General features: G+C 40.2%; 1 protein-coding gene across 2 annotated transcripts in view; it reads right to left on the bottom strand.

Annotated features, from left to right (window-relative positions):
* zbtb34 (zinc finger and BTB domain containing 34) overlaps window positions 1-4,227 on the bottom strand; it is a 12,048-nt gene extending 7,821 nt beyond the window's left edge. The window contains exon 1 of one of the 2 annotated variants that reach the window (XM_035657947.1): window positions 4,050-4,227. In XM_035657947.1, coding sequence (XP_035513840.1) covers window positions 4,050-4,067 — 18 coding nt within the window. In that variant the 5' untranslated portion in view covers window positions 4,068-4,227. Of the gene's footprint in view, window positions 1-1,217; window positions 1,239-4,049 lie in introns of those variants that run through there. The other variant, XM_035657948.1, reaches the window with a different exon arrangement.
* Window positions 4,228-15,071: the final 10,844 nt, after the last annotated feature.

The raw sequence follows: 15,071 nt of genomic DNA, 5'->3' as shown, positions 1-15,071 counted from the left end.
TCTGCCCTGCACTGCACCTCCTCCCTCCCTCCCTCCCTCCCTCCCTCCCTCACTGCCCCTTGCTAGCAATTCAGCATGATCTTCTGCGCATTGAGTCCCTGTCAGCACTTTGGGAACGTAAACACTTTCTCCAGTTGCCGAAGCTTGCCAAGACACCTGTCCAACAAACCATACGCTCTCGCCGTGGCACAGGAGAGGAAAAGATGGAGCAAAACACGACACAGAGAGAGAGCGTAAGAAGGTGCACGTGATTTTCACTCTACCATTACCAGCCTTCAAATACAACGTGTTCATACACTTTAACATATCAGTGATGGCTGCCAACAGCGTGCTGAATGGAGCCAAGTTGAAGGGAAGCCAAAGAATGAATGCTCAGTAGTTGAGATGCACATGCTGGGTGAGGGTCACATGCTCGGCTCACGTGGGAAAAACCAAAAATGTTTAAAGTCAGCTCAAAAATTCCATCTGCAGCTCAAGTTCCCTGCCTGGTAATAAACCTTTTAGACACAGCTGCTTCGTGTAGGAAGGTACAAAGGATGCTGGGTACATTGTGATAGTTTGCCCGACCATAAGGTCAGCATAACTCTGGTGCTAAGATGTCACCTAATGTCTCCCTAAGTCTATAATGTTGGCATGTCACTCAAAAAATAAAGAAGAAAGAAAGAAAAAGAAAAAAGAAAAAAACATTAGAGGAAAAATCAAAGTCAGCAAGCAAGCATTGTATGCTTTCTTCAACATCAGCAGCATTTCACCTACTCAGAAAAACAGCTTGTGGGGCAGAGCAGCCCCGGAACAGAAGTGCTTAACAAGCAAAGGTTGGGAGAGCAATTTAAAACAGATAATAAAAAAAACAAGATAAAAATAGACTAGATTTTGAGTGAAGTAAAGGTATGCTGTGAGGAACTTTGCTGGGGTGAGAATTACAGGCATTGTGGAAAGTGTTACGGCTTAGTGGGAGCTCAGTATGCAGAGCTACATACTGTATGCCTTTAGGTCCGTTCTTGGAGGAAATGCTCCTCGTCCATGTCTCATTTCTGCCTACTCACGCACTCATCAGATGAACATGAGTGCAAGATTTAAAAGACTATCTTTATACTTTTGCAACAACGTATTCATTCTTAAACTTCCTCATTGGCGAAACAAAAAGCCACACAGTTACAAAACTCTGAACAGAAGTTAATTTAGAACAAATTATTGGCTAACAGGATTATACTTACTACTGTACGGTACAGTGCAGCGTAGTAACTTGGCCGAATTAGTATAATAAAGTTCCTGGTGGTGACATGAAGATGTGGTGTCAGAGAAAACAGCAGCAAATACAGAAAACAGATTCAAAATGATGAATGGAATAAAAGCAGAGTAACTTCTATCAGAGACAGCTCCTTTTATACTTTGTGAATGAAAACACAACACCGTCATCATTAAGTTAACATCCCATGTCCATAACTAGATGTGTCCCTGGTTCTCAGAAACATAACAGGAAATTCCATTTGGTGTTTTGGCAAACCCAGTGTCGTTGGCCTAATACAGCTCTTGAGCAGTGTCACACAGGAGACAGGGTAGGCACAGAGTTGAACCAAAGTTAAAGCCTCACATAACCCCATGGATTACACACAAGTGTTCAGGTTACAACAGGTTATATAAAAACTTAAAAGACTACACTACACTTTTGCAACAACGTATTCGTTCTTAAATTTGCTGCAATTTGTAAAACAAAAAGCCACATATTCACAAAAACACTGAACAGAAACCATAAGTGACTAACACACTTACTGTACTGTACAGTGCAGTGGAGTGAGTTTGCCAAGAAAGCATAATAAAGTTCTGCTCGGGGACAAAAAAAAAGCATCCACAAGGACAGCACTTCCCATTCCCAAAATCTGCATTCACCAGGAGCAGCGCCTGACGCATTCAGATGAGCAACCGCTTCTGTCCTTCCCTCCTGCAGGAGTCAACCTCGATCACTTTACCACACATTGTTTGCGGCGTAAACGGTGCTTTTAAAGACTAATTAGCTAGGCTATCATCCTGCTATGTAGTCTTTTCACCTACAGCCGCCCTGCGGTGATTCCACTCTTGCAATTAGAGTTGGCGGTGCTACATTTGACGCAGGCCCCTTTAAACAGGTTTTAGAACCGCCAACTGGTCGGGTTTTGCTTCAGGTAGAACACAACAACCATCGTTTGCTGCTGACACGCAGGAAAACCCCTGAAAACGTCCACATAGTGTCAGGTCTCCCCCAAAATGATACAGCACCCTGTACTGTGTAAACTGTACATCACAATACTAGAAAATAATACGTGAGAATAGTTGAACTAATAGTTGAACTTTCTGCCTTTAATGTGATTTAAAAAACAGTAAATATAGTATCATCCATCAATAATTAGGTGATGAATACAACAATATCATGAATACACGACAAAAACTTTAAAAGAATGCCAAATAAATCAGGAAAAATTTTTTATTTTCTAACTTATCAACTAGTAACTGCTTCAGATAAAACTGTCCCAGCTAGTTTCTGAATGACCAGATCACCAGGATAGACCTTACAGGGTCCTGTTTGACCACACGTTACTTTAAGCACCTAGCATCTATACTGCTTTCTATTGCGCAATCACTAATGTCAGCTGGCGGTTCAACCCATTTCAGTTTTACTGCTTATCCCAAACAGAAACGGGGCTATAAGACACACGGGTGAACGGGTGCAAAGCCATAATGCCTGCTCATGCAAAGGTCTTAATTGGTTTGGCTCCACTCTCTCTTCTGACACGCCTTGGTAGTTGTACTGTTTAGACTACTGTGAACTGATGCTGCTGGTTTCAAACTGGAACATTTCAGAGCAAATGGATAGATAGATAGATAGATAGATAGATGATACTTTTTCATCCGGGGAAGCCGTACGAGTGCATCAAACATACATTAAACTAAAATAAACTCAAAAATCAGATAAAAGACAAGATATAAAGTATTATGTATGTAACATTAACAGTATAAAATGAACAGTAGCTCCAGTAAACACTGCAAACAGTAAACAGTACAAGTGGAAGTAAACAATGTCAGAGAAACAGTGATCAAACAGTCCTGGGTGACCTGTGTGAACTCAGGTGTACAGAATAACTTTACCCTGTCCTGCCATAACATCACGTACAATTAGTTTACAGCTGTACTAACTGCTGTCTCTCAGTCCAGTAACTTAACAGATGTCTTGCTTAAAACCAGTAAAAGTGACGTTGCAGGCTCGGTTCTGACCCTGAATGCTGACAGCGGTGTTAAAACGAGGCAAGCCAGGTCGATTAGTGCAAAGTCTCCGCGGCTCATTTAGTGCATTAACTCACCGACAGTCACGTTTACCCGTGTTAGCTTCATCCTGTCGATCCCATCGCACATGCACACAGTGCCGATACCCTGAGGAGCAAATGTGCGGTGTCTCAAACTTCACTGCAAACCTTTCTAGTTAGTAGTTAGTTAGTTAGTTAGTTAGTTATTGATGGGGGAGTCTACCTTGCGGAGCAGCTAGCGTTAGTTTGACCGTCACATCCATCTGCTTTATTATCTTTTTTTGTTGTTATCGCCAACATTTCTCATTTAAACGGTAACTCGTAGGTACATTAACCTTCGTTTGGAGGAAAATGCATCGACTCACAGGGCCGAACAACCCCCGACTATCATGCAGCACTCAAGCACAGGCTAACTAGCTGTTAGCTCATATTTGTTAGCCTGGAATCGGGCAATTCACACCGACTTTTTTTTATTTCCCGGGTTGGTCACACTTCCAGCGACCACACAGACGCTCGACAAACACCAAAAGCTAAATCACAACGTCGAATGAGGGTGCAAACTTATGTCGGCTGTCATGTGAAATAGCCACTGTGCTAGTTAGCTTAGCAAGTAGCGAGCGGCTAAGTAGCGGCTACCTAGCATTCAGTCGCTGTCGGTCAGGGGCAGATTATTTCCACGTTGCTTTCGCCACAAGAGCCAAGACGCGCCGACGTTACAAGATGCATTACTGTCACCAGCCCGAGCACAAGCTGAAGTCCTCTAAAACTCACCGTCTTCCAGATTAGCATTAAACGTTGTCCATTCCCCTCAGTGGTTCGCTAACACTACAGCCAGGCCTCCCCCCCTCTCCAGTCCAGATGTGTCAGACAGTTGCTGCTGCAATTTTTGCATCAACAGGAAGTGTTCTTTTGGCTCTTTGCATTCATTCTATCAGTGTGTGTGTTTTGCAGCAGCAGCAGCAGCCCCTCCCTTGCTCATGCCACTGTTATGTACTGAGACATCATGTTCTTAATGTACGCCGTGATGGAGGACTGTCCCACTAAATGAATGTAGATGATTGTTTTCAGCAGATAACGAGGCTATACTCCTTCTCTTATCTACTGACTACACCCATACCATGGTAGAATATCTGGCAGTGTCATCTACTTTCACTTCACTACACTGACAGTGAGAGGGAGCAATGCATGTTAGTGTATTTGTTCTTTTTTGGGTAAATGTTGTACTTGTTATTATATAGTTATAGTTTCTTAATTTAAATCTACAATGACATAGGTCCATATGTTTCCAGCTGTGCATCTGTGCAGTTTACCCAACCCCCCCATCCCACACACCCACACACACACACAAACAAACAAACAAACAAACAAAGGGTTTATTCTTTTATAAAAAGAAACATTGGCAATATTTACATGGTTTAAATGATAAACAGATCATTACTTTTTAATTTAGCCTGTTTAACCCACTGACTGAGATTAGATTGACACTAAGAGACAACCACAACGGTGATATTGTCCCCCTTCAAAGAATACATGTGAGTTGACGTGTGAGTTGTGTCACTATTACAACTTTAGAGACATTGGTCAACTCTAAACTCATTAGACGCGGTGGTAGCCACATTTTAATTGATTTTTTAAAGCCATTTGCTGGGTTTAATAAAAGCTTTTTGGATTTAGTTGCATAATCAGTTTTTCATGAACTCAAAGTGATTTCATTCAGTTCTGTATAGATACCACAAAGGGGCGCCAGAGACTAAATTGATAATGAAACATTTGCATCCCCTTCCTTCCTTTTATTATAATAAAACAACGGTTGAGGTGGATCAGCTTGACAAATGAAATATGTTATTCACCAATCAATTACAATAATACAGTACAGTAAATTGTATTGTGAATTATAAACTGAACACAAAAAACAACTTGTTTATGTTTATTTTAAATATATAAAAAATGTTTTTTACCACAATGACCTGTTTCTGTGGGTTTTCTATTTACTCACAAATGAGGAAACACTGTGGGATTAAATGAGGAACTTCTTGAGAAAGATCAAATATTTCCTCAAGACAGTGGAAAAATATTCCTGATCATTTACATAGTTTCTCCATTAATCCAGTAAAACTACAAAAATAACACAGTGGAAAATACTGTGTAAGTGTAAACTTCATGCAGGATCTTAAGAAAACACAACTTGAATTTGGCTTTATAATGCTTGGACATCATCCAGTGCAGACAAAGAGATTTGTTTGTTGTAGTACTCTCTTTTAAGTATACTGTAGAGCTTTGAATATAATACTTGGGCACTTTAAGTGTACTACTCTGCACTTACACAAAGCTGGACTTACAGTATTGTATATTTCATAATCTTTTGTTTGTCAACTTTAATGTCTGTAAATGGCAGATTGTATTGAGCTGTGTATATTGTGACCCCAACAAACATTAAAGTTCAGATTTCATTGAATTTTATTTTTGCTCTTACATTATAATAGCTGCCTGCAAACCTTGTATGTGCTGTATTTATTTGACTTGATCATTTAGAGGCCGTCTGTTCTTCCGTTGGTAAAGGGGACAGGTGAACTCTTGTCTGCTGTCTACTGTTAGGAGCACTAACATGAAATGAATGTGTGCTGTGTGTGTCTCTTTTCTTTTCTTTTTTACTGAGTGTGAGTGACAGGTTGGCAGCTCAGGTGAATATCTGACCTAATCTGTGTGCAGGTGGGTGATCAACGTAGAGAAAGGAATCGCTTTGTCATTGCACGTGCTCCTTGTTAAACAAATCACTCCTCTATTCTCCACCGTGATTTGCTTCTTTTTTTTTCAGGAGATTGATGCACAACTGAAGGTGCAGCCAAGGTATGGTGATTAGAGATGGTTTTGTTGATCCGCAGGAATGATCATGGTATTGATAACATTTCAAACAAACTCGTAATCAAAGGGTTTCCTGTTGAAGTTGTAATCTTTTCTGAAATGGGGCTTTGTTAGCTCAGCGTCATTTGGTTGACCAGGAATTATTTGGCGGTAAGCTAATGGGGCTGGTTTTGAGTGGTGCAGCGCCAGGGATCGTATAGGGGCTCCAGGTGGTGTGGCCCGGGGCTCTGATGTGCTGCTCCTTTTTAATCCCAGATGACATTGCAAAATCCCCAAACCCCCTGCCCCTGTATAAGACTGTATAGGAGCAGAGACCAGATGATTTGTTTAAAGAGCACATATCATGTATCAAACTGAGGGAATAAGGAGCTCCACTGTTTTATGTTAAGCCTGAGACCATAGGTTATGCTTAATATGAAAGATAGGTTTTTTTTTTTCTTTGTCTGAAAAGGACATTTGTGTGATTCTGGTTATATACTCCAGTAAGTCTAATGACACTAATTGGTTATTATAAATTCTGATCCATCAATTTGTCTTATTTTGTTCCTTCAATTGCAATTATTTTAACAAATCCCATCATATTTGAGCCTCTTCTATGGACAATGTAATGTTTGCAGTTTTATTGCAGTATTAAAAGCTATCAAACTATTCCGTTGCAGTCAACAAATACCTCTCAGTTTGTTTGGTAATGTTGAATAAGTAGCCCAATTTTTAAGCTTAACATGAATAACACATTGTTTTCTATGTGTGCCAAGAGTCCCAGAATACCTTGGCTGTCAGGGCCGGGGAGAACAATGGTCTCCCAGTGCTCCTGTCCAGAAATAGTCTATAGCTCACTGATGGAGAACATATTTCCCAATAGCAGGTGTCTGAGTCAGTCAGTGCCTGATCCTCACCATGACTGTAAATGAAAGGGCCAGCTCGTCCAGGTGCGGGAGCACCTCTTTGGCCATCTCAGGTTTCTCCTTGATGGAGGAGCTTTTTGTGGAAGAATGAACAAGAGAAATATTGACATTAAAGTATGTGCATTACTATTAAAAAGCGTATACTTCATCCTCTTTGGGGTATGTAATATTCTACATAAAGGCAATTTACTCTAAGGCTAATTACACACACAGTTATCTGTATAGATGATTAACAGCCTGTTATTATTGTTCTTGTTTTACAACACACATATGACAGCCTTACCACTCAGTCCATGCTTTGGGCAAACAGTAACAACATGCCTTAAAATCCTTTTGTGTTTTTGGAAGTGCACTATTAAAGCAAACTAAGCTCATGAAATATTTATATAGCACAATGATAGTCAGTTTGACATTATCTTCATTTCATTTTAAAAATCAGCTGGACTCCCACCAAAGGCATTCAAGACAAAACCTCGAAAGCTGAGAGAGTTTTACCAGTAAGTACAATAATCACTTGCATTGCAAGGATAATGAGCTCTCAGATGTGTCATATATTTGCCTGAGAAATTAAGCCAATTTGTGGAAATGGTGGCCTGGGGTTGAGGGAATACAGAGTGGCTTGTAAAGATGAGTGATATCTGGCACAGCATGAAGAGAATGAGAGGTGTGCTGCCTGGTGCTTAGCTCAAATGAAAGCTCTGATTAGTGGAGCAAAGATCAAAATGACAGAGCGGTGGAGGCTTCAGCTGGGCCTTTGTTATTGATAAGTCTGTCATCTCTGCTGATATTGGAGCAGTAATGGCAGCTGATGATTAGGCCACTCCTGAGCTATTAACTACATTTCTTATCCTTTTACTGGGGCCCAAGAGAGCCTGTTTGAGAGACAAAGGAGTCCTTTATGAGGCTGGCTTCTTAAACGGCATCCACCTGACCTAAAAGGCACAACTGTTACTGTCTTTCTGCCAGGCCAAAGAAGTCAGGGACGAGATACATGTCAGAGGTCGCGGTGTGCTGCTGTTTGAAATGAAGGGGTTCTGAGTGAGTAAGCTGCTGAAAGACGGCTGCAGCAAAATTACAGAAAATTGGCTGTTTTGTCAACATTTCATCAGAAGATTTACAGAAAGCTGACCCCGACCCTTTCTCTCCCCCTCTTTCACAAGGCTAAGGAGATTGAGTGGGTCGGAATTGACTGACAAACAAATCTCTTCTTTATTTCTTTCTCGCTTTCTCTTTCCCTCTCTAGAAGTGATATTCAATATGATCTCTTTTTAATGATCGTAAGTGGATGGAATTACATATCCTCAACACATATTGTTGAGGTTGTTTTAGTCTGATTCCAAGGCACACTAAGGGCATAAAAAGTAATCATCAGCATGTTTCAATCCTCCATTGAAAAACATAATATGGCAATCGTTATGTGTTATTATCCCATAGTGTACATAGATCCAGTAATTTCAGTATTTAGCTCTTTAGGTGTACAGTATGATAGCATCGGATGATTATGTGTGACTCGGGAAAGATAAGAAGGGTAACCAGGGGTATTTGTACCCCATGGGGTATTTATGCGAGTGCAAGGGGGTACAAGGGAAGACTGTGGAGAAGCAACATGTTTAAAAAAATAAAGATGATGATTTAATTTCAACATATATATATACATAGTTAGGTTGTAACACTTGGTCACTAAAGTTTTGAGTTGCGAATTGCGAATGTTAAGAAGAAATGAAGTGAGCAGATAGGCCTCAACAGTTAGCTATAAGTTAGCTAATGGATAAAAGGTTCAAATAGATAGCCGAAAGTAATGAATAAACAGTTTAAACAGTTAAGTTAGCTAAAAGTAATACATGAATTAGTGAGCCAAGTAATGAATAAACAGTTATAAGTTATAAATAGGTAAAAGATAAATGGTCGAAATAATTAGTCTAAAGCAGGATAATGGAGAAGTGGTTAAACAGTTAGCTAAAAGTAGGCTAACTGACAAAAGGTTCAAATAGATAATAAGTAATAATAGTTAAAATAAGTAAAATATACATAATTTAAATTGATTGCTAATAGATTAATGGTGAAATAGCTAAAAGTAACATAAGAAGTACAACTTAACATAATGGATAAATGTTAGCATTTGTTAGCTAAAATTATTGAATTAGGCTTAATGGTTAGCTAAAAGTAACAGATAAATAGTTGAAACAAATACATCAAAAACATTACTGCAAGAATATCCACTTTCATATGATTAATGGGAATAACATCCTGTTTAAAACCAATTCAAATGAACATGTTTGGAACATGACAGGTGGTGTCACTGAAGGGCTATTTGAGTAGGCTATGTTTGACAGGGAAAGGTTGGGAACCACTGCACTAGCACAAGCTTGTTTAGACACAGCATTTCCATCTTCAGCTCCATGCTTTGTCTCTGACCTCAGCTCAGTCCACTCCATGCCTTTGGTATTCCCCTACAAAGACCAACAGGAATCCTAGGCTTGTTGATTTAGCCCCCAGTGGCCGGAGGCAAAGCATCTTTCATTAACGTCTAAAACCTCAGGAATGAGATACTGGCCTCCCGATAAGATCTGGTAATGCAGTAACATGGAATTATGGAAGAAGAAAATTGCCATTTTGTATATAAGCACCTGTGATCTCCCATGAAAGCCCCCTGTTCCCCTGGTTGGGTCAGTCCCAGGAGAGGAGAGGGTCCTGGAACCCAATCCATCCTGCAGAGGAGAGATTTTCAGGCTGAAGGCCTGGAGCAATGGAAGGTGCTGCTGTCTGTGCAAGGTCAGCTTCCAAGACAGTGATCCTGTGTGCCTGCCGGAGAAAATCTTCCCCTGCCCACAGGAGAGGGGCCTCCCTGTTCGTTGTTCTGTTTGTGGTCAGCAAATGCTTTAAGGTCAATACAAAGCATTTATGAGACACTCCAGAGGTATTGTCACAGTACTTTATCAGTTTACCAGTAAGTGTGGACAAATCAGAGAGCTGCTGTGAGAATATGGGACTTCTTGTTTCCTCCATTGCTCTTAGAAAAGTATGTCAGCCTTGCCACTTTTAGAAAGGTGTTTCTTTATCTGAGCCTCTGTGGGGAGAACATGTCAGGAACAATAGATTTATTTGGTATTCTGACATTTAAAGTTGGATAACCTTTTACTCTTATGTTGAGGTCAAATTCAGAGTCCTCCAGAGCTTGGAAAAATGCAGGTGTTCTGCTTGCAGCAAACAGCCTAAAGGAAAAGAAAATCTCCCTTCACCATCCCTGAGTCTCCTTCATCCTGCAGTCTGCGAAAAAAGACAGGCAAAGCTGTTCACATGGCACTCACAATGATGAAGTTTCCAATATTTGCAATCTTGGCATGTACTGGTCATTTACACATCATTGTATCAAAGAACTGTCTATTGGAAGCTAAGCCAATGGTTTCTTCATTTCATCCAAACTGGAGGTCCTAAAGGGATTTTACACTGAGTAGTCTCTCTGATTTTCCCAGGCTTTCCATACACGTCACAACCACCATAAGTTTGAATGGCCAGTTGTCAACTCATTGCCATTGCTGGCAATGAGTGTTCATAGTAAAGCAGATCATCTGGAAAGAAGAGGCTCAAAGGAAGGAAGAGAAAAGTCTTATTGTGGCAGAACTGATGTGTTTTTGTCTCCTCTGGATAGTTTCTTCATCACCTCTTTAAATTTTAAAGCATTTGGCACGCAGCCTGTGGCATGTTCTCTTGAGGAAACGGCAAAGCAATGAGGGTCAATGGTTCCATAAATCTTAGACTGTCCACTTTGGAATCAGACATGGACACTTGAGATATGCATATTTAATAGAATGTTCATGCCGGTGTGACTAGAATGTCCAAGTCAAATGCGTATTATATAAGGGAACTGTTGCTAGATGCTAACAAGTGAGAACTAGGCTGTTTATCCGCCTGGGACCCGTGTTGCTGAGGGGTCTTTGTTGTGTTTTCTATGTTGCAAAGTGGATAACATGCATGAAACGGCACATCAGTCCTGCCTTTGGGTTTTGAAGGGCCTGAGGGGGAAGAAAGCTGGCAGCCATGTTTTTGCACCTCATTCCAGAGCAATGCAATAAGTGACATAACTTTGGCCTTAACATAAGAATGAGACTCACACTCAAAGACGAGCTTTCCTTTAACCTCTGTCCTCCCTGTACTAGATAACAGCAATAGATTCCTTATGCCCTCAAGAGTTAAGAAGCTGTATTGAAATCTTTTTAAGTGGAATATTTTGGGGCTAAAACACATCAAGTGTTCAGTTGTATAATCAAATATAAATCTACTTACTGTGTCTTCAGACAAACCTGCTTTGATTTTTTCTTTCTCAAAACCAGCATGTGCTTTTATCGCAGACAACATATGAGCGACTCTATCATGTGCATTATTTCACGACAGTTAATGTCTTATAGTTGAGACATATGGTGCAAGGAAACACGCATGTAACCCAACAGTGTAGTTGTTGATGAAGAAAAACAACCATTGCCTGCGCCTGAGCCTAAAACTAAATTGGAGTTAAGTCAAAAGAAAAAAAACAAACTCTGCAACATATATAATGTAAATAGTTTCTGGCAACAGAGAGGGGTATAAGTTCAAGACAATATTTGGAGGCTAGGAGACTGACAGTAATTCAATTAGACAGGAATCCTCACCCGTCCTGTGGGTCAAAGTTATCCATGTTAATCAGCAGAGACCGGAGACATATAAGCTGCTGGTTTCCTGCTGGGGCTACTCTGTCTGACTGCACACTGTTACCACACTTTGTGTTTAATATTAAAACGTGTGTCAATACAAACTCACCATTAAAAAAAAATCATTGTTATTGAGAAATGATTAGCTAAACCATTAACCAACAATAATGTTACTATTATTAGTGACTGAATTAAAAGCAGTACAATTGAGAGCAAATGTTGAATCCTAAAATATTTTAACTCATCATAGTAGGAAAAGCACAGGAGTAAACAATACAATTAATGAGAATATTGTGCATGCTGCCTGACTGTCATGGCTCACTGGGAAACTTGGAGCCATTGTTAATGTTATAAGTACCACCTGTGCTTCTCCTGCTATCATAACTGCTATCATGACTTTTGTGCTTAAATGCAGATTTCATATTTTGGCATTTTGTCCAATTTTATTTAAATATTCTTATCTTGAAATATAATATTAATTATGTGGGAGATAATACATAATACAAATATACAAAATAGACATTTTGATATTTTGTTATTGAGTTAATTTGGATGACATATTCGTTGATAATAATAAAAAAAATGTAAGCGCAAATGATTAAAGGATAGGTTCACAGTTTTTTACGTTTGCCTTTAATCAATATTCAGATGTGCCTGTGATCACTGAAACACTTTCTGGTTGTAGTCCTTTTTATACACAAAACATGGACTGTAGTTTCCACTCTCACAAATTTCCCTTCCATTGGAATCTGTTTAGGAAGAGATGTTTTCAAGGCCGGAGTGGAAAGTAGGAACAATTAGAGCGACCCATAACTTTTTAAATTTACATTTGAGTATGTGAATATTGTTCTAAGATGGACTTGAGTAAACCTACCCTTTAAGTAAAATTAACTGCTCATATATTACGCTATATATATTATACACATAATATATCTGTAATCCTATATTGATGACTTAGATGTAATATAGTTATTTATTTGCCATCAGATTTCACCTTTACGACAGTGACAATTTTAATTTCAGTCATTTTTCTTACCAAAGCTGGTGCCTATTAACAACATTCACAAGTAAACAGTCATAATCTTTTATGCAACACTTCGTCAAGTCTCATTTCCACCTTAAATTGTTGTTTGCGTTTTCGTTTTATATCCAATTTAATGCCACATTTAAATGAGGAGGCTGCTATAGTTTCCATTGGCTTGGTGGCACAGTTCCTCTAATTACCCGTCTAGATTGTGGCAAGTGGTGTCACAGTCTTGTTATTTTCACAAAACATACTTTCCTACCAAGCCCTAAGTGTTAGCTTGATAGCATTTGGCATTCATTGTAAACAATCATAAAGAGTGCAGCTCCTCCTCTGTGTTTCAGAAAGTGCTGGGAGTGTGTCATCTGAATGCCTGAAGAGAGAAAGGGAGCACAGTGAATACAAAGATAGTATTTCCAGTGGTATTCTGAACAGTCCAGTTTGATACCAGAGTGAGCTGTGACCCTCAAATTGGCAGTCTGAGAATGCGGCTGTCGTCTGGACACTTTGCACCCGGGGAGATGTCCGCAGAAAGTAATTACTTCAACCAGGATGCTGTCAGCTCGGCTAGAAGCCTATTATCTATTGTCTGGGGGAAAAAATGTGAACTAATATCTATCAATTATTAAGTCAAATCAGTTTGAAAGTAGGGCGAATATTGGTAGTTTGATATGCAGATTAACAAAATAATTGATTTGAGTAACTGAGCATGGAGATCCCAGTTTCTCCAACAATTAGTTCTACCTGCAGCCCCCCCCCCCCCCCCCCCACTCCAAGAACAGGTGGATGCTGTTGAAAATCGAAAGAGCGAACACAAGCACACAGAGAGAGGACAAGAGCCAGAGCTGTCATCCTGACTTTCAGATGAAGTGGGGGATTAGGATAGAGGTGAAAGCATGCTGAGGACCATGGTGACAGCAGATGAAGGGAGATAGTGCAAACTCTCGTGGAATTCACAAGCATTCATAGGCAGAGTTGTGGGGGTGTGCAGTGGGTTGAGGGTTGCTACGAGTGAGCTGAAGCGTTCTCAGAAGTATTTTTGGTAATGTAAATTTCATCACAAAATGTCAATAGTAATGATTGAGTAAGTTTTGCTGCAGGGAAAATTACATTTCTGAAAAGATCTGAAAGGTTAAATATGCTTTTTAGACGACAAAGTTCTCCAGGGAGCATAACAGATTGCTGACAATCTCTCTCTGTTTTGAAGTGTTATGAAATCATGTACTGTGTGTGTGTGTGTGACCACAAACCCAGAACACCACCAGTCACACCACTGACAACACTGATATTAATACCAAAAATGATGTCTTACAAATTACAGCTTGTGCTCAGGATATTCTTGTGTGCATGCATGTGTGTGTGTCATATGTCATATGGCTGCACAGGAATGTGCTTTTCAGTGTGTTTCTTCCCCTGCCGGGTCTAGCTGCGGTGGTCCCGCGGCACCAGCCATTCGTCCTTCCACAGACACGCTGACTAGGCCAGCCTGGGCTCAGGTATCTCCACTAACCTCCCCTTTGTCCTGCTTTAAAATAGGCTCTTTTGTCTGCTGTTTTCTGCAGGTCATTGTGAGGAGCGCTTCTTAGTGTCAGCTTTAATTCACACTGTAACCCTAGCCGTGATGCCTCCCAACTATCCACACCGCCTGCCTGGCGTTCAGCTGCTCCTTGGAGAGCTGAGGCTGCATTACCCCCCCCTCCAATAACTGCACCCAAGGGACGACTTGCAAACTTTGTTGCTTAAATATTTAAATAGCCCTTTAATTGACATCGGTCAGACCTCACCCAGAGCACAACCTGAATGCTGCTCTGTGAACATAAAAAAAAAGCTGGTGCTGTTTTTCAGTCATTGTCTCTTAGTGCTTTGGAGATTAGATTATAGAGTTTTCCCCAAGATCATAGATCGAATATCCAAAGCCACAATTCACCACTGCAAATTGATCGGTGTCTGTTTTGTTGCAGTGCGTCTTTCTTCTTTTAAGTCAGTAGTATTGAAATGCTAACATACAACAGAAAAAAAAGGTTTGCTACACTTTAAAGTAATCTAACTGGGCGTAGCTCAGCAACTTGCATTGACAGTGTTTCCATAACCTCTGACCTCAGAATGAACTGGCGTCAAAACAATTGCTTAAATTGAAGGAACCTTAGTCCAAATTACAACAACAAAACCATGTGATGGGAATTGTCCAGTGGATAATGTAAAATAGAGTTGCAATGAAGGAAATGCACCAAAAAAGTCAACAACGGTGGTATTTTTCTCTTATGGAGCTTAACCTAAGATCCCAGCTGGGGAGATACAGCCCCCGGCTCTGTCTGCC

Source organism: Morone saxatilis, unplaced genomic scaffold (assembly GCF_004916995.1).
Source record: "Morone saxatilis isolate NCDOM2014 unplaced genomic scaffold, NCSU_SB_2.0 Contig16, whole genome shotgun sequence".
NCBI classification, from domain to species: Eukaryota; Metazoa; Chordata; class Actinopteri; family Moronidae; genus Morone; species Morone saxatilis.
Note: the sequence above shows the minus strand (reverse complement) of the source record. Positions and strands in the feature narration are given on the sequence as shown.